Below are 24,166 nucleotides of genomic sequence, written 5' to 3'. Positions count from 1 at the left end.
ATATGTATATAGACATTTATAAATGTCAACCTATACGTCCCCTTGTAGCATGTGTGATGGTGAGTGTGGCTTCCACATGGGTCCACAAAATCATCTAATCATAAGTTAGGTAAATGGTGATACTATGACATTAATTCCTAAAAGTCTAATGCTATATTTCTATCATTTCATAAAAAAAAAAGGGCTAAATTTCTATCAAAAAAAGAAAAAAGTTCATTGGAGCCAAAAGCAGACATTTCCTTTTTATTAATAAAACCATAATTAATAGCATGAAGTCCATAAGTGTTATTAATAGGTAGTAAGGTTAAGGGACAAGTAGTGGTTAGTTATGTCCTAAACTTAGTTAAAGCATGAAGAAAAAAAAAGGTGGCAACAACCTTTTGTCTAATCATATGTGCATGTGTGGGTTAGGAGAAATTAATCATGGGGTGAAATTAGGCGTGGGAAAAAGACTATCAAAAATAAATAATGGTGACTTTGATTAAGGGTCCCAAAATTTGATAATGGTTAGAGTGTGGATCAGTGGGATGTGTATTTTTTTGGTTGGCAAATTGTCCATTTTAGGGGACCATGTGGCTCCCTTTATGCCAAACCCTATGGATCTTGCTCCACTTACATGGTTTTTAGAATAATTTCCACGTTTTAGGTTATGTGCTGTTTGAGTTTACAACTTGTAGATTCTGCCCAGGTTTTATGCTGTTTAATTAAAGGTTAGCAATGTAGTTGTGCTACTGACACCTTTCCATTACTCATACTCTTATAGTATTTCTTCATTTTTTTTTTTAAGCCTAATAGTGCTACATGAATATGATGGTTTAGATTCTTTTTTATTTTACAAAGGTGTATACTCTCTTTATTTACTCAAGTGCCAATTTGAAAAAAGAGAGCAAAGTCAGTAGGCTCATATTAGAACTTAGACATTTTATATAAAATTTATCAAAGTTCAAATCACAATATAGGAATGTCATTTTATTTACCCGGTTAATTAACTCTTTTTATGTTGGATTCTGAGCATCTTAGGATGTTTTGGGTTAGTATATGGGGTACTTTTTAAGCTGGTTTTATCCGGCTTAACAACTCATTTTTAAGATGGTTTATTATTAGTGTTAAAAACAGTCTTAAAACACTACTATACATATGTTTAATTTTTTTTTGTAAGGTTTAGAATCTTTTGTTCCTTTTTTTGAAGGTTTAGAATCTTGTGTTCCTTGTTGACAAAGTCCCAATTTGAAATATGAGACACTCATATTTTATAACAGATGTTTTTAAGCACAAACTATTAAAGTTGAAATTTGAAAATTTTCAACTTGATTTGAAAACTTAGATTACATTACTAGGTGGAATGTGTGCTATATCTTTTCGTAGATGGTTTGATTGATGTTGATTTTGACAACATGTTTTTAAAGAGTTCAATTTCTATATACAAAGTTAGTGTAAAGTTTTCTCCGTGAGCTGAGCTCAATTGGTAAAGACAATGCATAATATATGTAAGGTCTAGGGTTCGAATTCCGGACACCACAAAAAAAAGTTAGTGTAAAGTTATTTTACGTATTGTTATATATTATGATAAGATAACATGCATATCATTTAATAAACATAACAAGTTTACATAATAGATAATTAATTTAAGAATGGAAAACTCCACATGAATGAAAGACAAGCGGATAATAAGTTGTGTCGCTAATCCTTTGCATGAAAAATTCAATCCTCTTATAAATTACATCCTTGGACCTAAGAGACAAAACATTATTATCCATGATCATTTCAACTTTTTGTATAATATCCACAACTTCTAATGCTAGGAAGTAAAAAATGTCCAACACAAATGATGTAAAAGCATATCGATAAAAGTTCTAATCTTCAATCGCACAAGTGGAAACACCTTAGTCAAATACACACATGCATATTTTCCTCCGCATGTTAATATAAAAGAAAAAAATATAACAAGTCACATGTTTGTCGATAAATTAAAAGTGTGTGTTTCATAGTATCAAATCACATTCCTATCTTACTAAAAAAACCACATTCCCATATGTTATTTGGTATATAAGTTTAAAAATATTTTCAAAATTTATTTAATTTAGAAATATATAAAAGTTTAAAAAATACAAAATAATGTGAGTGATAGTAAAAAAATTATAGGTAGTTGCATTTTATTCTCATGAGTCGTGATAATGTTAAATTCTTACTATTTATCATGAGAATAACAAGAAAAGAAGTTGAGTGTAAATAATATTCCTAAATTACTATTCATTGCTTGCTTGACAATATCAAGGCTCAATTTTTTGACTGTTTGAAACTGAAACACAAATTTTTTTATTTTGACTATCATTCATGGTGGGCTAACCCATTAAATTTTCTGTAATGTTTATTTTTATTTTTATTCGAGTGTTCCTTACTCGTTTCTGATGCAACTTGATTTTTCTCTTTACTTCTTTCCAGTATACTTTGTGCGGGACAAACAAAGAAGTTTGATTATTGAAATTCCATTTTAGCTTCTTTCAAAAAAAAAAATTCTTAAAAGTAAAAATTACCTCAAAATAAATTTGTAAAACTACAAACATATTCTCAATCTCACAATAATAACATTGGTCTCTAAAAAAAAACATTAGTAACATCGAAAAAGACACACTCTAGATGACACGAAACACAAAATGGATTCATATGGATACAACAAAAAATATTTACCTTGCCATTATATACAAATTAAATCTATATCTAATTATAAATTGAAAGTGTATTGTAATCATAATATTTCATGTTTATTTTTCTACAATAGAGAATAACAACCATGATGATCATGTCAAAATATAATTATTTATATAATATTTCTCATGATGTGAATGAACAAAAAAGCACATCATTGCATTTTGCAAATGGATTATCATCATTACTTAATTACTGTTTTTCAAATGCTTTTAATAGAATACTCATGACAAAAAAAATCAATAGAATAATCATTCAATGGTGCGTGTGTCTCTGATATCATTTATTATAAAATTTAAAATAATTGATTTCAAAATTATATTTACATATTCCATTAGAATATATTTCTGTGAGAACAATTTAATTTCTTAATTTTCCATTCTTATTTGTCCTCTCTAAAAAGAATTAATGATTCATTTTTAACTTATTATACATGTACATATTATTTCTTGAATATTTTTCTCTTTAACATATGTTTTGGTGTGAGCCGGAGATTCTCTGCGTGTAACACATAAACTAATATCTTGAATAGGATAAGATTGCAATGAATAACAAAAAAATCCTCAATGAGTGACCAATCTCTTTGTATGTTTGGTTTCATTTTTATATGTAACAAAATTGACTTTGAAGGTGTAAAATTGATTTTGACATATTTGATTGCTTTTAAGTGTAATTGATTCTACTTTAAGATAAGATTTGTAACTTTTGATCATAAAATTGGTTTTTACACATAAATTTAAAATTTTACCCATTTTTACATGAATGATCCAGGGTAACATAAATCACTTTGTTTTAAACTCACTTTTAACCATAATTAATTCACTCAAAATCAATTATTGTTAACACATAACCAAACATACACTTAACATTATTGTATTCTCAGAATTAGATTTGAATTGAGAACATTTGATTAAGCTGAAAAGGATTTCTTACCGTCTTATCCAAATGTTTTTTTGTTCTCTTTAACATATCTTTAATTAAGGACTTTTACAACAAACCATTTGCTAAATAATTTTGCTTAAATTTCTTTTTGACGTTTGGAAACTTAGAATAAAATTAACACCTATCAATTATCCAGGGTAGACTTATGGTTTAAAAAATGTATCTAAGAAATTTTTTAGAGAATGGCTTCATTTGTTTTTATTTTTTATTTTTGTTTTAGAGAAAGGCATCATTCTTTTACAGATTTAAGGTGTAGTTGTTCAAGCGTGGGGTGTTAGTAACAAAATCGATCCTCAATTTTGTTGGAGAATGGTAGAAACTCAGCCTGATAAACACAAGTCCGAACGTTATAGTGGGCTAAGCATAGTTAGCTTGGGTTTTTCGAATAAAAATGATACGAAAATTGCTCTTTAGGCACTAATGAATTGCTGACATGTAGCTTGAACTACCAAAAATCGGTAGTTAATTTCCGTTTGCAGGTATGACCGTTGAGTATGTATTACAAAGTAAAATGTGGTACAAAATAGAATACACAATCAAGACATAAAACGACATGTACAGAAACACATGACATTTCAATAATATGGAAATCGACAACACCACATAACATTACATCAAATAACTTAAAAGTGCACAACATGACATCAACAAAATTTCATCATATTCTATTAAAAAAAAAAAACTCAATTTTTATATTTAATTTCAATGAAATTATAAAAAAATTATATGATCTTGAGATGAACACACTCCAAAGTCTTTGACCAACACTAACGAACCAACTCAAATGAGTTCATGTAAGCATAAAATTAGTTGGTTTACTATTGCATAGACATTTGATAAGTTCAAATACGAATACAAATCCACTATTCTTTATTACTCGATATTTTGTGTGTAAATTTTGTCGTTAGACTTTTATGCCGTACATTTTTTTAAAAATAAAGCCACAATGGGAATAAGACAGAAGAAAAGACCCACAATGGGGATGAGACAAAAAAAAACACAACGAGGATATAAATAATTTCACATTAACCGTAGGGATCGATAGTAACTGAGCTGGAATTATGTCGGTGGTTTGTTTTCCAATCTTGGATCATGTGTTTTATTTTTTTTGTGCACTTGCCATTTTCTATAATGGATAACAATGGCGAAGTAAATCACATTTTATTATAATTGATCCAAATAAGATAAATAAAAAAAATTAGATAAGATATTGTTGCTTGTAACTATCCTATCCCTTATTGTTTATGAGTTCGACTTTGAAGTTTGTTTTAGCAAACTAGTAATGCCGTTTTATGGTGGTAATGAAATGAAAGTAGTGTCATTTACTCAAACTATGCCATTAATATACTCAAATCTGTATCTACGATATAATGTTGTTAGGTTTCTTTCCTTATCACGCAACATTTTCAATTTTATTACTGTTGACATGCAACACTTTACAATTTTTAGGAATATCCATGCCATTTTGCATATGAAACTTCATAAGTGACAACCCAACCTCACATCCCAAAAGATTTCATCATATTCTACAAAAATAATACTCTTTTTGTTTGTGACCAAGTATATGATGATTTGTTACAATGTAACTTTATAACTATGAAACCAAACACGATATTGACATGTAGACGTTCATAAAATTTTTAGAAAATGAAAGTAATCTAATGATACTATAGTTCTTGCTAGTGTTGAACTCGTGACACTTGTTCAATCTGAAGTGTCGGTGATTGTTGTTATAACATGAATTTATTCAATTTATTATTTTCTAAAAAAAATTCTAACTCTTACATATTATCACGCCATATATCGAATATTAGCCGATAAGATGTACATTCAAGGTAATATTTGTTTTTTCCTTCTCTCACACAAAATAATAATGCATTTTTTAATTCTAAAAATGAACCTTGACCTGACCCGTCCTAAACAGATCTGATTTAAAACTTTACGTACAAACCAAATAATGAAATAACCATTTTAGCAAGTTAACTACCAAAATCATGTAAAAAATTCCATTCCTACCCTCACTCAAAAACAAATCCACCACGTGTCACAATCACAACCGCCAAAATTACAAACCGCACGAAAATCCAACCGTTGAAAAATTTCATCCTTGATCTTGTTCTTCACTCCGTTATTATATCACCATCATCACTCACAAAAAATCATTCATTCACTTCACACAGATCTATCTATTCTCATAATTTCGATCTCAAACGCTACGCTATGGCGTTTTCGAGATCCATCGCGTTCTCTTCAATTCTTCTTCTTCTCTTCATCAATGGTAGCTTCTGTTTCTACCTTCCTGGTGTTGCACCACAGGATTTCCAGAAGGTTCGTTTCATTTCAATTTCAATGTCGATTTCATTCGCACATTTTAGGTTTTTCGAATTTTGAATCACTCTTTTATGAATCGCTTGATCTGTCTGCTCGAATCTGAGATCTGTGATGATTTGATGTAATTGTTTGAAATTTATTGGTGATGAATTGGATATTGTTGTGATGATTGTTGAATGTGCGTGCAAATGTTGTTGTCATTATGATTTTTGTTAATTTGAGTTCGATTTGGTGTTAGTGAATTTTTTTAGTTAATTTGATTGTAATTTGTAATTAGAATTTAGGAATGTTTAGTTTTTGGCTGTGGATGCATGTGGTGTGAGGTGTTTGAATTGTAACAGTAGGAGATTTGTAGATTAGGAGTATGAATCGTGTGTGTAATTTATTTATTTTATTATGCAGAGGTTTTTAAGATAGTTGTGGTATTCTAACAAGAGTTTAGTTTTCATGCATTGTCGGTGTGGGTTAAAAGTTTTACACTGTCGGCATATTACAAACAATCATGTGTGTGACTTTGAAAGTAGTTATGATAAAAGTCAAAAGTTTTCTAATGATCCTACAGTATTTTACACTGTCACTGTGTATCAATTAAATCCTTTCATTTGTTGAACAACAAAGTTTATTAAGAAATAAAGAGAAGTACAAATAGTACTTGGCCCACATGATGGGGAAAAGTACACGGAATCCTTCTAATAATTCTTTTTTTGAAGAAGTCCTTCTAATAATTCTAATTAGAGAAGTGATTTGAGTTTTGATGTATGAATCTAGAACTTTAGAGAGAGAGAGTTAATTATCATGTGTAATTTGTTGTGTCTTTTAATCAATGTTGTCTAGTGGTAGCTGTAGCATAATGAAATTTTAACAAATCGATTTAGTAGAAAGTCCTGTCAATTAGAGGCTATAGCGCTGTAGGGTACTGGAATTTAAACAAACTATTATTTTCTGCGATTCGCGATTGACACTTTTTATTTTATTTTTTATATATATAATATTTATCAAATTATGCTTGTTTGGTTTGGTGTGTCATGAACACACGAAGAATTCTGCCACTATTTTAGCCATGGTTTGTGGCTTTTACGTCTTGTGAAACCTCATTGTTCTGTGATTGACAGATGAGTTTCTAGATTTTCTTTTGCCTAAAGACTTGATGTGTATTTGGGCGAGCATTTTGGAAAACATGGATTTGAATGGAATTGACATTGCAAAATTGATTTGGTTATGATTGAGTTTAAAGTGAAGCGATCTATGTTTCTATTCTTTACCCTGAATGCTAGTCTGATATAAAAGTTAGTACACATTTTTCAGCCTGACACAATTACTTATACCATTTCTAGTAAAAAAAAAAGGTTTGAAAGCAAATTCAAATTTGTCACACAGTAACCGAAGACTTGTATTTTCACTAAAATCACATTTGACACGAGGTAAAATAACTTCTCATAGTCTTCATTGCGAAACTGAACACTACAGTTTACCCGTTCAATTTGAGGTTTCTGTGGTATTTATTCTCTATTTGTATTCTACATTCAATAATCATATTTCGTCACATGCACTCGACTACGCTGTATTTTCCGAGGTGATGTTAACCACCTAAAATAAAGTTTTCTGGCCTTCATTTATCTCTTTAGTTTTAATTCCTACCCTTTAAGTCCCATCTTTCTTGTATTCAAATTTTAATTAGTATTGATTATTCAGATTTATACATGGATCTACTTTTAGACTGACTATTCCAATATTACATGGTGCAGGGAGATACATTGCAAGTGAAAGTAAACAAATTATCTTCAACAAAGACCCAGCTTCCATACACATATTATTCACTTCCTTATTGTACCCCAGAAAAAATCTTGGATAGTGCTGAAAATCTTGGAGAAGTGCTCCGTGGTGATCGTATTGAAAATTCACGTTATGTGGTAAGTTTTATATGACATGTTATTGTAAACAATTGGCTGGATAATTGTGTTGTGGTTATCAACTGATTTACTCTACTCTGACATATTTGCAGTTCAAAATGCGCGAACCACAAATGTGCAATGTTGTGTGTAAGAAGCTTAAACTTGATGCCAAAACTGCAAAAGCATTCAAAGAGAAGATTGATGATGAGTATCGGGTGAACATGTACGGCGTGCCAGTAAATTGTCTTATATTTCCGTGCCTGTTTTCTGCCACTATCTTGATATTGAGGATCTTACAATGCCTCTACCTTCTATGTGCAGGATTCTAGATAACCTTCCTTTGGTTGTTCCCATAAAGCGTGTGGATCAGGATTCTACTGTCTATCAGCTTGGTTTCCATGTTGGACTCAAAGGACAATATAGTGGGGTATGCTCATTATTCTATAAATCAACGTCTATTGTTGCGAATGCCAATTTTGTTTTTCTTGTGCTTACTATGTTGAAATACACAGAGCAAGGAGGAGAAGTTTTTTATACACAACCATTTGGCATTTACTGTCAAATATCATAGAGATTCACTCACTGAAGCTGCCAGAATAGTGGGCTTTGAGGTTAAGCCATTCAGGTCTGTATGTCTGTGCCTGATTTGTTCTATGAATTCAGTCTGTCAAACCAGTTGTTGTATGCATTCTTACTGATTTTCGGTTCTGAATGATGATTTGCAGTGTTAAACATGAATATGAAGGGAAATGGGATGAAAAGACTCGTTTATCAACCTGTGACCCTCATGCTAAACATACAGTTGTGAACTCCAATACTCCTCAAGAAGTTGAAGAGGGAAAGGAAATCATCTTCACATATGATGTTGAATTCCTGGTGAGATCATCTTAATAAAACAGTGCTTGTATTATTGCTATGTTTGAATACCTATTGGCCTGCATTAGCCAAGTGGTTAAATATATGGTTTGTGTGTAGAGATTAATTTATCACTAAATAGACAAAGATTATTCTTCAATAATTATTTTTGGTTTCTCATAAATAAATTTTTATTTCCGCCCTTGCATCCAATTGTTGTTGTTATTATTTTAGTGAAAGATGATGATGGAGTTTTTTTGTATAACCATTTACCTCTGCCTACTTGCAGGAGAGTGATGTGAAGTGGGCTTCAAGATGGGATGCCTATTTGCTCATGAATGATGACCAAATTCACTGGTTCTCAATTGTGAACTCATTGATGATTGTCCTCTTTCTCTCGGGCATGGTGGCAATGATTATGCTGCGTACACTTTACCGTGATATTTCAAAGTACAATGAGCTTGAGACCCAAGAAGAAGCACAAGAAGAGACTGGTTGGAAGCTTGTCCATGGTGATGTTTTTAGGCCACCAAACAACTCAGATCTGTTGTGTGTTTATGTTGGTACTGGTGTTCAGTTTTTTGGGATGATACTAGTAACAATGCTCTTTGCTGTCCTTGGATTCCTTTCTCCTTCAAACAGAGGTGGGCTAATGACAGCTATGCTCTTGCTATGGGTTTTCATGGGGATTTTTGCTGGTTATGCTTCAGCCCGCTTATACAAAATGTTCAAAGGAACAGAGTGGAAGAAAATTTCCCTCAGGACTGCAGTCTTGTTCCCTGCCTCTGTCTCTGCCATTTTCTTTGTATTGAATGGTCTGATATGGGGACAAAAGTCGTCTGGAGCTGTGCCATTTGGAACAATGTTTGCTCTGATCTTTTTATGGTTTGGAATCTCAGTTCCACTTGTTTTTGTTGGTGGCTATGTTGGATTCAGGAAACCTGCAATTGAAAACCCTGTGAAAACAAACAAAATCCCAAGGCAGATCCCTGAACAAGCGTGGTACATGAACCCGGCCTTCTCAGTTCTTATAGGGGGAATACTCCCATTCGGTGCTGTTTTCATTGAGCTGTTCTTCATTCTCACCTCGATCTGGTTGAATCAGTTTTACTACATATTCGGCTTCCTCTTTTTGGTCTTTGTCATCCTCGTTATCACTTGCGCCGAAATAACCGTTGTGCTTTGCTACTTCCAGTTGTGCAGTGAAGATTACTTGTGGTGGTGGCGTTCTTACCTCACATCTGGCTCTTCTGCACTATACCTCTTTCTTTATGCAACATTCTACTTCTTCACCAAGCTTGAAATCACGAAGTTGGTATCTGCAATATTATACTTCGGTTACATGTTTATAGCTTCGTATGCCTTCTTTGTTGTAACCGGCACCATTGGATTTTACGCATGCTTTTGGTTCACAAGGCTTATTTACTCATCAGTCAAAATTGATTAGTCACACTCATGACAGCTAGTGGTCTGGGGTAGCCTATGATACTTCCTAAAGAATGAGGAAAATCCGTGAAAGGATTTTGAAATTCAGGTACTATCATGTTCAGAATCAGATGTAACCTATTCTATACAATTTTGAATTGTGACGACACCGTTATTCTTTTGTTTCAACATATCTTATACTTGCCCGAGTTATCAAGTTCAGATAAGGTACTCTGCGCTCTGGTTCCTGTGTTATTTCTCATAGAATTACAAATTGGCTACATGTTAGATGATTTTTTAAGTCTTTTTGAATTGAAAAGAATATTCAATATGTTGAGAACTTTTTTGTAAGATGATTTAATATTTTTAAATACTGAACAATGCATGCACCTTTTGTTTATTAGCATTAGCAGTGTAATAAAACATGGATTGGTATTATTAAAATTTCATAATGGTGAGGGCTGTTGGCTCCACTAGGTATCAATATATTTAGACATTCAGTGCTCATTAATATCGTGTTGTAATCATGAGTCATGAGTGACATTGTTCTCAAATGGCAAATAATGAAGGTGTTCACTAAATATCTTGAACATTCAACACAAAAAAAAGGCGATTCTAGATGACAGTTAAGTCAGAAATGATGTTGAGATGCAAAATTTAGTTAACATCACATGACCAAACTTCCATGGTCCTTGGTCGTTCTTCGCCCTCCTTTTGGAGTCCTAATTCACATGATGATTTTTTGAGTGATTGCCTTTTTACGATGTATGTGCAAGGGATAAGAGACACAATGATCCTCGGTCCTTAATCCACAGAATGATTGTTGAGGTGGTAGTTCAATCTGCACAAGGAATAAGAGGCTTACAATTGGTCTCTAATCAAATGATTAGTAAAAAAAAAGAATCAAAGTACGCTGTCCAATGTGTCCTTTCCTTTTAATGAGGGTGACCCTCTGCAAATCAATTTTAGGTAGACACATAATTTTGTAACACAACTTTGATAAGATTGATGGAACATGAGTATTGAACCGCAGTGGATTGACTTCAATTGAAACTCAAAAGTGTTGTTTTGAAATTTGGATTCCTATAAAAATTACTTCCTAGAGTTCCTTGTATTTAGGTCATCATTAAGGATTTTTATTGTCTTCACACATATAACACATTATGCTCCAAATGATTCCTCTTTTGATAGCAAATAGCAAGTAATTCGGATATGTTGTTTTGTTCTAAGAGCACAGGGACACCTTAAACAAAAGAAATTCGAATACGCACCGAGTACATTTTCAACATAAATAAATTTATATTTTTTCTATCTTTGCAGTCGTGCGACATGCATCATAAACTCAACCACCCATTTTTCTGTTTTCCCTTCTCTGTCAATTTGTGAAAGGAATCATCCATAGATATTAACGTAAATCATATGTAAACAAAATATCTAGTTTAGAAATAATATTAAAACTCACGTAAGGTATTGCTTGCTATTAAACCAACTTACCTAACAAAAAAAAAACTTCAACTTGTATGACAAAGACCCTTTATAAAGCAACAATCATTTTGTTATTTGGCCATTATAAAAATGTCAAGAATAAGACAGAGACTTTTAATGTTAGAAAACAATTTCCGAGATTTCCAAATCAAATGCTAAACTAAAGACAAGAGAAGGGAAATAATTAAGTTTTAAAAAAGTTGGCCCAGTTTCAATTTTATTTTTAGGGTCTTGTTAACAATTGTTATAGGGTATTTGTTAAGGATAAAAAATGGAAATAATTGATAAATTTTAAATAAAAATGGTTACTTTTCAAAGTTTCAATGCATAAATTTTTTTCTTTAGACTTCTTAACGACACTTGTTTGCATTTCCTTATTTTTATCAAGCTTTAACAATAGTGGCTTTTAAAAATGAACCGACAAAATAAACACTGAAATCAAGAGAACTGAGAAAGTGAAGCAGAGTGAGAGAGAGAGAGAGATGGCAGGGAGGCATTGTTACAAGGATGTGCTCCCATTCACGGCAATGGTTGCAATAGAGTGCACAAACGTTGGTGTCAGTGTTCTATTCAAAGCAGCTACTCAAAAAGGGTTGAGTTACTATGTCTTCATTGCCTATTCATTTGTTGTCTCCACTCTTGTTCTCCTTTTGCCTCTCCCCTTCTTTATCAAATGGTGATCTCTTTTTACATAGTTATTAGTAATTGAACCATTCTTCTCTATGAATCATTTTGTTTATTGACAACTTAAATATGCATATATATGAAGGTCAAGAGGGCTTCCTCCTTTGAACATGTCTCTAATCTTCAGAATTTTTCTCCTTGGAGTTTTGGGGTGAACTTCCTTTATGAATTTGAGTTTTTGACCATTTTTTAAGTAATATAATTATTGATCTTGATTTTGTTTAATTTGATAAATTGTGTGAGTGAGGCAGAGTTGTAGCTCAGCTTTTTGGATATAAAGGACTTGAATACACAACACCTACTCTTGCTTCATCTCTTTCCAACCTTATACCTGCTTTTACATTCATCCTAGCTATCATTTTCAGGTGCCTATCTCTCTTACTCTACTCTTGAAAACTAGATATGAAAGAAATCACTTGCTTGAACAAGAAGGGATATTTTTCAAATGCTTACAATTCAATTTCAACAATATATATGATCTTGGTCACAATTTCAATAATATATATGATCTTTGTCAAACATACATGAAATTCATTTGTATTTAGCAATGAGATAATACATGATTCATACAATTTGATGAATATTGTGAAGTTTTGCTACTAGTGAAATCAATGCAACCTAACCTGTGAACAAATAAAACGATTAACCAAAAATAGATTCAAGAGCAATTAAATGAGATGATAAAAGTCTTTTTTAGCTTAACCAAAAGTCAAAAGTTTCAAACACTTACCTAAGAATGAACAACATTAACACTCTTGAGATATAGTTTTGTTGCCTAATGTGTTACTACCCAACTCTAGGGATTAGTTTCACTTGTTGTGAGCAAAGAATATCCGATTAAAACAAAAAATTAAATTAAAAAAGTCAGTCCCCTTGACCTCCGCTATTGTTTAATTCAATGACCGAAACCAACTAACCTATATTTTATCCGAATATGTTTTAAGTTTATGTCCAATCCGGTCAAACTTGAAATGACTTGATTTGGGTAAAAGAATTATGATTCTAAACCCGCAAACTCAACTCTTCAAAAACAATTGATGTATTTTATTTTTGTTAATGCAGTTTAAATTTTGTGTTGATCTAAAAGTGTTTAAACTTAATTTCAAGTGTTAAAATTTTAAACCAGAGTTTAGTTTAAGTGTTGAAATTTTTATGAAATAAAATTATAATTATATGTATTTTTTTAGATTTTTTTCGGAGAGTTTTTTGTTGACCCGACCGAACCAAAATGTTCATCATCGGCAGTGGCCCGGAGTTTGTCTGAATAAGTATGTATAAAATACAATTGCGCTGTTTAATAGATTGTCTTGTGAACAATAATGGTTGTTAAATGAAGGATGGAGAAGGTAAAATTAAGGTGGAAAAGCAGTCAAGCAAAAATCCTGGGTTCTACGGTATCAATATTAGGTGCTCTCACAGTTGTTCTTTATAAGGGTCCAATAATCATACCCTCACCATCAACACAATCACCACCTATTATTCATTCTCCAATCACTTCTTCAACAACAGAATCAAATTGGATTCTTGGTGGATCTCTACTTGTTATTGAGTTTCTTATTGTTCCAATATGGTACATTATTCAGGTATATTGAATTCACTAAAAAGCTTTAAACAATGATTTGAGGCACATTGTGAATTTCCGGTTTTTCATATAAATTACTAACATAAAATTTTGTTCCATGCAAACAGACTACAGTCATAAAAGAATATCCAGCAGAGATTATTGTGGTATTTTTATACAACTTATGTGGAGTACTAGTATCTATACCAATATGCTTACTACTAGAACCAAACTTGAGTGCTTGGAAGATAAATCCTGATATAACAATGATCTCCATCATATGCTCGGTAAAGAAATTAATTATCTCAATTTGTAATTTTTTTTTTTTAAATTTAATTTATGAATTAAAAAAAAATTACTTATAATTTGTGAAATATTTTTATCATATTAGTCCCTTTTGAATTAAATTTTTGAACCAAATAACAATCAACAATTTCGAGCTGAAAATTTTCATCTTCATGCAGGGATTCTTTTCTACAGGACTAAGTTGTTTGGTTCATACTTGGGGACTCCATATTAAAGGCCCTGTGTATATATCACTCTTTAAGCCTTTGTCAATAGCTATTGCTGCATCTTTTAGTGCTATATTTCTTGGTGATGCACTGCATTTTGGAACGTACGAATTTCATTCCCTTACTTTTTTGTTAAATTTTAATTATTCTAGAAAATTGCCTCATTTAGTGTATTTTATTATGTGCATTTTTAACAAATGCAATTCATTTTTCAAATGTTTGCAGTGTTGTTGGAGCAGTAATAATATCGATAGGATTTTATGCTGTTTTATGGGGGAAATCCAAAGAAGAATCGAATGATGAGTTTGACATAGGTAGAGTTCCACTTCCATCAAATAGCAAGACTCCTTTGTTGAAGGTCTCAAATGTGATAGAGTAGGAATCAGACATAATGATTCTTGAAGATGTAAATGATAAATATAGTTGTAGTTGATAATTTAAGCTTATTTCTTTGGTACGCTTTCAACATTTTGTACATCAATGGCATTTTATATTGACTGTGTGCAACACAAAAAATCAATTGTATTCAAGTTAGTCCCTTTTATATTAGTCCCTTTCATATTAGTCCCTTTTAAGCTCCATCGATCGTTCTTGTCTTCTTTCTCAACGGTCCTTTCTCCGCTTATCTGAAGAACCTTATCATCTTCAATTTCAACCTTCACCTCTTCCTTCTTCAACCCTGGAAGATCAGCTTTGAACACATGTGCTTCTAGAGTTTCCTTTCAGTCCACTCTTGTGCTCACAAATGCGGAATTCTCACCAGGGAATGAAGCAGAAACTACAGAGTTGGAGAATGGAAAATCCTTGAAGGGGTCCCAAACGTCGAGGAAGAAGGGATCGAAAACGTTGCTCATTCGGCCACCAAAGAAACTTGGAATCAGCGACATTTTGATGAAGTTGAGAACTTTGTAAATTGAGAACTGAGTGCTCTTAATGCTATAGATGCTCGGTGTGATCACATAGTCCGCAGACCGGAATCACTCAAGTCTCGAAAATGCTCTCTATTGATTCTTTGTCACCACTCATGTCTTGAAATTTCAAGAACATTTTGGAGAGGCCTAGCTTTGTTTTTATTTAGGTTAAATTAAATTTTGACCCCAACTTGTACAAACCAGCAATTTTGACCTTCAAACTTTTAAAATAGAACTTTTGGCCTCGAACTTTAGTTCTTTTTGCAATAGTGACTCCCAATTAATTTTAACCAGACCAATGTCGGTGTTGGGAGCCATAAGTTTGTAAATGTTGAGGGGTCAAAATTGTCCGTCATGAAAGTTGGGGAACCAAAAATGTTATTTAGTCAAATAATGGCATGTGACTCTTTAAATTTTGTGTAATGATCAAAATTAAGAGGACACTACTTTTACAAACGGAGTTAAAGTTGAAGGAACAAAAGTGACTTCCCCTTAAGGGATTCCGTAGACTTTCATGGAGATCCGCCACTGAGTATGGGTTGAGTTGGGGCATGTGTCCAGGCTTGATGGGGGTTAAAAATGCTCTGCAATGAAGGTATTATATAAAGTAATGTTGAGTTACATATATCGATCAATTCAAACAACTAGTAAGTTGTGCTATCATGTAAAGAGCGGATGTGTTTATCTAACAGGCCTATTTTAAAGAACGGAAATGAACATCTCTATATGGAGTTTGATTCTATTATTATATAGAAGAAATAATAACTATCTTCTAAAGGACATGGATGTCAGGAGTTCTTCAACCATCTTGAAAACTTCTCTTTCCAGTTTCTTCTATTAATCCTTAGCTCCGAATGTGTTTGGTAAAATTAACGTTTGAACGATCTTATAAGGGTTTGTATAACATGTGCAATATTGTACATGTTAAGAATTAAAAAGTTATCTTGTCAAAAAAAAGAATTAAAAAGTTATCTATTTATATAAAATAGACAAGTTCCAAACAAACTTACCACTTTAAATTTCTTAAAGTGTACAAATTTACACATAATAAAAAAACTCATCTTATAAATATAAAATAACTTAAAAGTAATATAATTTGATTAATACTTATTTTTTTCTGACGGATTGATGGGGTAAAATCAAAATAAATAACGATAAGTTATAAGCTTCTTTGACCTACTTGAATTAATTTATCACAAACCGTTATAAGTAAAGCTGACCCAAAGATAAGGCCACTAAATTCCTCACGCTTTCATTAGATTTTAAAAATAAGGTCTCATATTCTCACAAAAAATGACTCATATATTCAACCACGTTTTCATTAGATTTTAGAAATAAGATCTCCTATTCTCACAAAAAATGCTTCATATATTCAACCTTACTTTAAGCTTAAATTACTTTTAAAAATTATTGAACTGGCCCTGACTATAAGCTAATAAAAATAAACTATAAACTCATAAGAAAATGACGATTATCAAACGAGTCATTTTAAATCAAATGAACTAATATGGTAAGCTCAAAAACATTCTTACCAAATAAGCCCATTATCTCTCTTCATCATATTCTTCCGAAATATGATGCACAAGATGGGAGGTACTAGTTGATATTAGCTAATGTTTTATTTTTTTAAGAAATTTAAAATAGTAACTTTACATTAGAACTTAAACATTTTGTATTAAATATATAACTTTTTGTTAAATAATTGTTGGTTTCAATAAAAACTTGCTACTTTTAATTACCTTAACATATGTAATATTGCACATATTAGACAAACTCATTAACGAATGTTGTAGGTTTCTTTCGTATTTTTTTTAATTTTTTTGGTTTTTGTTTCCTTCTTAATAATAGTTCTCTCTCATGTAAAAAAAAAAAAAACAAACTAATTTAAAACTACGTTTGGATGGAGAGTTTAAAATCCATTAAATGTGATAGAAGTATTACCCTAATTATTATTGAAAAATTCTACGTTAAAGTCATGCGAATGACTTTTTTAGTGAAGTTAAATTGATTTTCACAAAATTTCAATCTTCAATTAACAAAACCCCCTTTTCTTAGATATCTGAAAAATTAAATCTTTATAAACTAATGTTATTCAATTTCCTCGAAAAACATGAAAATTTTAAAAAAATCATCACATCCTTCTCATACTACTTTTCGCTTTCAACACATAGATTCACATTTGTGCATTAAAATTGAAATACCCCTTAATATATTGTATGAGGACTGATTTGTAATAAGGTAAAGTTTAATCTTAGAGTGGTCCACCAAGAGGACACTAATTGACATAGCATCAACAGTTATATTATTGGTTAAACAAAATAATTTTTTTAAAAAAGTCAGTTTTCCACCGTAGAAGCCCCCTTATTTATAATGTTGTTTTAGTGAAGTTAAATTGATTTTCACAAAGTTTTGATCCTTCAATTAACAAAACCCCCTTTTCTTAGAAATCCGAAAAATTAAATCTTTATAAACTAATGTTCTTCAATTTCCTCGAAAAACATGAAAATTCTAAAAAATCATCACATCCTCCTCATACTACTTTTCGCCTTCAACATATATATTCGCATTTGTGCACTAAGATTAAAATACCTCTTAATAAATTGTATGTGGACTGATTTGTAATAAAGTAAAGTTAAGTCTTAGAATGGTCCACCAACATGACACTAGTTGACATGGTATCAACAGTTATATTATTTGATAAACAAAATAATTTTTTCAAAAAAATCAATTTCCCACCGTAGAAGCCCCCTTATTTATAATGTTGTTTTAACTTATAGTCGTTCAAAATCCTGCTCCCGAAACCTTAAAATCATTTAACCATAATAAGAAAGATTAGAAGAAAAGAAACCTATCTTGAACTAAAAAATTTAAAACAAGGATCAATATATAACAACGTATGGTATATAGAAAGCAACTATGCCCAGCATGGTTTTAAATTCCAATCCGCAATATAAAAAGACCATAACACATATCACAACTACAATTTTAACTTCATCGATAGTATTTTTGTTGCAATATAAAAGTTTGCATCGTAACTAAAACAAACTATTTCTTAGGATGAGTGTCCTCAGGATTTGCAACTCCAGCAGTAACCTTAGCAACATCAACAGCAGATGCTTCAGGCTTCTTCTTGGTATACAAAACTGTATAACCAATAGCAGCAGTAATAAGCAAACCACCAATAGTCATCGTAGTAAAGTTGTATGGAAGTGATTTTCTTTGATGAAGAACATTTGCACCAGCAGCAGCTGAGCCATGATTACTTCCTGGTGGTCTCTTTGAAGCTTCTACTCCTGCTGCTTTTACTTCTTCTGAACTCATCTTGTGTGTTTCTGCATTTTTTCTCCAATCTTCGTTTGTAGTACTCATTCTTATCTCTTTCTTCTTCTATTTGCTTATTTTCAATCCTCTCTTCTAGTTACTTACTAAAGATATGTATAATTTAGTTAGGGTACTTTATTTGGTAGCAATACTCTTGCTTCAAATTATTATTATTATTAAATCGAAACAAGACAACAGAAAAATGTTGCCTAGCCACGTACCATGTTAATTTGGCTGTTTTCTCAACACGTAGTTGCTACGTGTCATTGAAGCTGCCACGTGCTCCTCAGAATATTTGCTTTTAGGTGTCCTCTTTTGCGCATCAAAATAAACCCAACGTCGGAGATAAAAATTGTTCTATACTCTGTTCTATAACATTTGTTAAAAATAAATAAATAGGGTTAATAGGATTTCACCCCTTTCATATAAGCAACATTTGGTTTGCTCCATGTAAAAAGAAGTTTGGAGATCTTCTTTTATAATTTTATTTTTATTTTTGTTTTGGATCCTCGATACATATGATTGTGCAGAAATTTATGGATTAATAGGCTTTTATGGGTTGATAGGCAAAATTTAGTTTATCCCCTGCCACATCAGCGAGAATGCACAGTTTATATACAGAGGATCCAAAATCAAAAAATCTTTAAATTACAAGGACGGATCTTCAATTTTATTTTTTGACAGAGGGTTAAACCAAATGTCGTCTATATCTCAGGAGGTAAAAATCTATTATCCGTAAAAAAAAAAATACTCATCACGAATAAATCGTTTCATTTCTAATACAATATAAAATATATAATTTTAATTACATTAATTTTATCACTCTCAATTCAATAATCTTTATCTCATTTTAATAATCATTTTACAATTTCTTTTGAGGGATTCATTTTACAATTTTTTCTTCTCAAAATAATTATCTTTTTAAAATATTGATGCAACTTTATTATTTTTTTAATTGTTGTACCCTTAATCTTTTCACAAACTATCGTTACTATATATATTATATTATTTTTTATTTTTAATTCACATTTTACCATATCCTTTACGTTAAAAAAAAATTAAAAAAAAAAAAAAAAAAAAAAAAAAACTCTATGGCATTGATGTTGCTTCCACCCCTAATTCTTATATTCATGAAAGACGTTATTTTTTATTTTCAACTACATGGACTATATCATGGCCACATTATATGTAACATATGCTTATATTCCCTATACTTTCTAGTAATAAACACATCACCATTCAAGTGGAGTGCAAACTCTAGGTATTAGAGATGATTCAATAGAAGCAATTTGAAAGTAAGAAGAAGACAACTACTCGTGCATAAAAATATTCTTACACACTTAACTCCTAATCTATAAAACACTTTGTTTACTGGTAGTAGTAGTTCAGTCATTAATGGGAATAAAGTCTAAACTTAAATATAAATATTTAGCAAGCCTCAACCTAACGGTTTAATATGATTGAACTCAAACTTTAAATCAAGATAAGAAGTATAACAACAAACACATTTTTATTGTCACTGAAGTTCTTACATAGACCTAAGATACAAATAAAGCACAATATCTTGAGGAAAATTCGAGTTACGAAAAAATCTACCTTATGGGTAGAATAGGATTTCCATCTTTTTTACTTGGCTAAAGAGAATTAGATGATATTTAGGGATTTGATATTCAATTTGGGGATATTAATTTTTGGTTCAAGGACTAAAATGATCATTTTCTACTTTCACTTTAGTCATTGTGACACCTCATATGTCATGCCATCGTAAAACATGTGTCACATCATCAATTAACAAAATTATTTAACTTCAGACGCTAAAGTGATAACGGAAGTGGAGAGTCAGAGATTTCTTTGTATTTAATCTTGAGTCAGAGACCTTTGTGATAACGATGTGAAGAGTTAGGGACTAAAATGACTATTTGCTCTAAAATGAATATTAATTTTCCCTCATTGTTCCTATGTTTCCTATAAAAGGTGTTACACACAAAGGTGTGAGATCTGAGTTTTTTTCAAGATGAAACAAAAGTATGAACTTGCGTTAGAGTGACAATAGACATCTCAACTAGGTTGACACCCCTAGAACCACAGATCCCTTACCAGCATTCTAAAAAAATTATTAATAAAAGAGAAAGAAATACAAAGAGTTAGGAGGGTTGTGTCGTACCCAAGGAAACAAAAAAAAAGATAAGAAGAACATAAAACATAGCTAAAAGAATCGAGCAAATCTAGCCGATCCCTTAAAAACAAATGAATTTTCTCATCCGTCAAATTTTCCCAAACCATAACATCCCGAGTCAAACAAGAAAGAATGACAATGCAACACCCCTAATGATCCAAAAGAGAGCCTTCATGAGTAATATTTGATATGATCTCGCTTGCACAAGTATTGTATTTGATATTTCTAATTTTGGACTTCATCTTCTTTTGGTAACTTTTCAAAACATAAGGTGTAAAACTTGTATTCTCAACATTCTATTCAGGACTTTCTAGAGTCAAAAACTTCTTGAATAATTGTAAGATCTTTTTGAGCAACGCTACTTAAAATTAGATGTGTTATGGTGATACTTCTAACGGCGTTTCCGAAACAATTTCATGTTCATGCTCAATATCATTAGACATTTTAGCAACTTGATGCTCATGTATGTCATTCTTTGAACCAGTGTCATCATGACTGATATCTACCAACGTCAAAGTTATCTGGGACGGCCTCACAGAAGGAGAATCAACATCAACAATTTTAGACTGCACCGACTCAAGAATAGGTCTCTTTCCATCCAATGTAGACGTATCCATAATTTCATCCGTGACATTTGATAACACAAAGTGAAAAGTAATGATTGCCTTAGGATGATGCTCAAGATGAGTAACCATTAATTTATAATTTTTTAATAATAATACTTAATAAGCACGCAATTCCTCCAACCTAGTACATCATAAATTTTTAAAGAGGACTCAGTAATCATCTACCAATAATTCTACAATATTATATTTCATTTTTTTAATACTAAAGAGATGTGGGACTTGTGGATAGACGAAATGCTAATTTGAAACCATCAATCCATTAAACACTCAAATTGTTTTCCTCCATTGGTGGTACCTAACATGTACCAACATTTATGAAGTTAGGTACCACCATTGTGGATGATCTGAGTTTCTAAGCTATAAACTATCACTTATAAGTTTGTTTGTTGTGCTTGACTTTTACCCCTTTAACCTCGTACCCTTTCAAAATCAACCAAACTTCAATCAAACGATTGAACTCAAGTAGTTAATAATCTCCACCAGTAACATATCATTTGAAAAAACTCGAGTTTGATTCTTAAATAAAATAATTCAAAGTGGAGTATATATTATCACCACTTCATGGTTAAAAAAATAAATCAGCGGGCTTGTTTGAATTAGCTTATTTTATAGCTTATATAAAACAGCTTATGCAAATAAATAAATTTTTATGTTTTGTTTATAAGTTTTTAAGGTAGTTTATGAAAAAACCATTTATGAAGATACAATTTTCGTTAGTAAGATCTTATAAATTAAAATAAAAGCTTACTTATTTACATAAGTTATTTTTCATAAGCTCAAACAAAACTGGGCCAAAATCCAACTCCAAACATAATTTAATTTGGCTTGAAGAAACCTTTCTTATTCTATTTTTTTTTTTCTGTTATCGTTTATTTTCAATAATTAAGAATTCTTAAATTGCATTGATCATCTTAATGAAAATGGAAACGGATGAATTCATTTAAAGATATTTTTTTTCTTCTTTTTTTTTTTTGTTGAGCAAAACGATGTTTTCTCTCTTATAGTATAAGACTATAAGTTGTGTCTTTCTTATTTTATTTTAGTTTTTGTGTTTTAAAGTTAGTTATAAATATGCTTCTTCATCTTATAAATCTCAACTTTTATTTACTACTATATTGAAGTGAGAAGATTTATCCACATAGGATTCTCACAAATTCAAATTATTTGATGAAACAAAATTCACCATTCTATATTCATTCCTCCTAAATATCTTCTCCTCTTACTCTACCCTTTCTAATTTCTTGACTAGCCAGTACCAAGAAGACCATTCATTTTTTGACCGTTACTTTCTATGCATGCACAAACAAGTTACAAGAAAACAAAACTAGTGGGTCCCACAGTCAGCAATCCAGAACTTTCTTTTCACTATTCCCAACATCACACAACGGCTACTTTCTCATCACACCACCATAAATACACCCTCCAATTCCCAAACTCATACCTCACTCTCACTCTAAAACCATCCATAATTTCTGCTTCTTTAAGAAAACAAAGCAAAAAAAAAAACTCTCTTTTCTTCAACATTTGCAGAAAAACAATGGCTGGTTCATCTTCTTGTTCTCTTTTGGTTCTTTTTGTTCTGTTTGGTTGTGCTTTTGCAGCTAAGGATATCTTGCTTGGTGGCAAAACTGATGCATGGAAGGTTCCTTCTTCGGAATCTGATTCTCTCAACAAATGGGCTTCAAGTGTTCGTTTTCAAGTTGGAGACCATCTAAGTAATTATCACTTTTCCTTTAATCTTTTCAATTTTTATCACTAAAATTTCAATCTTTATGTTCATCTCTTCATTAATCTTGGTTAATTATCACTTTTCCATTAATGGGTTTCCTTTTTTGTATAAAAATTCAATCTTTATTTTGATGTGTTCATGATCTTAGTAATTTTTATTCCTAAAAATTGTTTCTTTTAATGTTTATGAATCAAATTTTTTTTTTTTACATTTTCATCATCTTTGTAGTTTTATTTCCAAAATCCAATTTTATTTATTTATTTTTTTACATTTTTATCATATATCTTGGTATATTTGTTTTAAAAATTCAATTTTTACATTATGTTTTGTGAGTAACCACTAACCATTTTATTGTTGTTCCTCAGTTTTGAAATATGAAGCTGGAAAAGACTCTGTTTTGCAAGTGAGTAAGGAAGATTATGATAGCTGCAACATCTCAAAACCCATCAAACATTACAATGATGGGAACACAAAAGTGAGATTTGATCATTCTGGTCCATACTACTACATCAGTGGAGAAAAGGGTCACTGTGAGAAGGGTCAGAAGCTTACTGTTGTTGTAATGAGTCTAAAAGGGGGAAGTAGGCCCATTGTTGCTTTTTCACCATCACCTTCACCAGCTGAGGTTGAAGGTCCAGCTGCCTCTGCTGTTGCTCCAGCTCCAACAAGTGGTGCTGCTGTTTTGCAAGGTGGTGGTGTTTTTGTGGCTGTAGGAGTGTTTGTTGCCATGTGGCTTTTCTGATTTGAATTGCCTTATTTTAGTTTGGATATTTATTATATTAGTATTATTAGGATTAAGATTGGGATTGGTTTAATTAAGTGTAAGAGACAGTCACATTCAAGTGATTGTTAGTTTGTTTATTTTTTTGTTGAGACCTTATCAATCGAATTTTAATATAAATTCTATTTTATATGTTCTGGCCTTAGCATTTTTCATTTTACTATACCTTCTGATTCTGATATTATATTTAGTGTGCATATGAGAATTATGACAATTTTACTTACTATAC

General features: G+C 31.4%; 4 protein-coding genes across 4 annotated transcripts; 3 read left to right on the top strand and 1 right to left on the bottom strand.

Moving 5' to 3' along the window:
- Positions 1–5,795: 5,795 nt before the first annotated feature.
- Positions 5,796–10,637, top strand: LOC11442224 (transmembrane 9 superfamily member 8). The gene is made up of 7 exons (XM_003588812.4): positions 5,796–5,976; positions 7,725–7,889; positions 7,982–8,094; positions 8,193–8,298; positions 8,384–8,496; positions 8,597–8,747; positions 9,016–10,637. The coding sequence occupies exons 1-7, from the start codon at positions 5,869–5,871 to the stop codon at positions 10,171–10,173; spliced, it is 1,914 nt and encodes a 637-aa protein (XP_003588860.1). The 5' UTR covers positions 5,796–5,868; the 3' UTR covers positions 10,174–10,637.
- A 1,378-nt stretch (positions 10,638–12,015) lies between these two features.
- On the top strand, positions 12,016–14,937 carry LOC25481962 (WAT1-related protein At4g15540). Its single transcript, XM_024775288.2, has 7 exons — positions 12,016–12,312; positions 12,406–12,471; positions 12,572–12,685; positions 13,657–13,903; positions 14,010–14,168; positions 14,346–14,497; positions 14,619–14,937. Exons 1-7 carry the CDS (start codon positions 12,119–12,121, stop codon positions 14,770–14,772), a joined length of 1,086 nt encoding a protein of 361 aa, XP_024631056.1. The 5' UTR covers positions 12,016–12,118; the 3' UTR covers positions 14,773–14,937.
- Positions 14,938–18,189: 3,252 nt separating this feature from the next.
- LOC11437015 (uncharacterized) lies at positions 18,190–18,774 on the bottom strand. Its single transcript, XM_003588815.3, has one exon. It carries the CDS (start codon positions 18,671–18,673, stop codon positions 18,350–18,352), a length of 324 nt encoding a protein of 107 aa, XP_003588863.1. The 5' UTR covers positions 18,674–18,774; the 3' UTR covers positions 18,190–18,349.
- Positions 18,775–22,858: 4,084 nt separating this feature from the next.
- Positions 22,859–24,069, top strand: LOC11427295 (early nodulin-like protein 1). The gene is made up of 2 exons (XM_003588816.3): positions 22,859–23,142; positions 23,522–24,069. The coding sequence occupies exons 1-2, from the start codon at positions 22,965–22,967 to the stop codon at positions 23,896–23,898; spliced, it is 555 nt and encodes a 184-aa protein (XP_003588864.1). The 5' UTR covers positions 22,859–22,964; the 3' UTR covers positions 23,899–24,069.
- The last annotated feature ends 97 nt before the right edge of the window (positions 24,070–24,166 follow it).

Source organism: Medicago truncatula, chromosome 1 (assembly GCF_003473485.1).
Source record: "Medicago truncatula cultivar Jemalong A17 chromosome 1, MtrunA17r5.0-ANR, whole genome shotgun sequence".
Classification (NCBI taxonomy): domain Eukaryota; kingdom Viridiplantae; phylum Streptophyta; class Magnoliopsida; order Fabales; family Fabaceae; genus Medicago; species Medicago truncatula.
The sequence above is the reverse complement of the archived record's forward strand: the minus strand, read 5'-3'. Positions and strand labels throughout refer to the sequence as shown.

What these genes read in the sequence shown, in the direction of transcription:
- LOC11442224 (XM_003588812.4), top strand. Translation starts at nt 5,869, where the DNA reads ATGGCGTTTTCGAGATCCATCGCGTTCTCTTCAATTCTTCTTCTTCTC. An exon ending in TCAAAGGACAATATAGTGGG is followed by an intron (nt 8,299 to 8,383) that starts GTATGCTCATTA and finishes TGAAATACACAG; the next exon opens with AGCAAGGAGGAGAAGTTTTT. An exon ending in TTTGAGGTTAAGCCATTCAG is followed by an intron (nt 8,497 to 8,596) that starts GTCTGTATGTCT and finishes GATGATTTGCAG; the next exon opens with TGTTAAACATGAATATGAAG.
- LOC25481962 (XM_024775288.2), top strand. Translation starts at nt 12,119, where the DNA reads ATGGCAGGGAGGCATTGTTACAAGGATGTGCTCCCATTCACGGCAATG. An exon ending in ATCCTAGCTATCATTTTCAG is followed by an intron (nt 12,686 to 13,656) that starts GTGCCTATCTCT and finishes TGTTAAATGAAG; the next exon opens with GATGGAGAAGGTAAAATTAA. An exon ending in TGATCTCCATCATATGCTCG is followed by an intron (nt 14,169 to 14,345) that starts GTAAAGAAATTA and finishes ATCTTCATGCAG; the next exon opens with GGATTCTTTTCTACAGGACT.
- LOC11437015 (XM_003588815.3), bottom strand. Translation starts at nt 18,673, where the DNA reads ATGAGTACTACAAACGAAGATTGGAGAAAAAATGCAGAAACACACAAG.
- LOC11427295 (XM_003588816.3), top strand. Translation starts at nt 22,965, where the DNA reads ATGGCTGGTTCATCTTCTTGTTCTCTTTTGGTTCTTTTTGTTCTGTTT. An exon ending in TCAAGTTGGAGACCATCTAA is followed by an intron (nt 23,143 to 23,521) that starts GTAATTATCACT and finishes GTTGTTCCTCAG; the next exon opens with TTTTGAAATATGAAGCTGGA.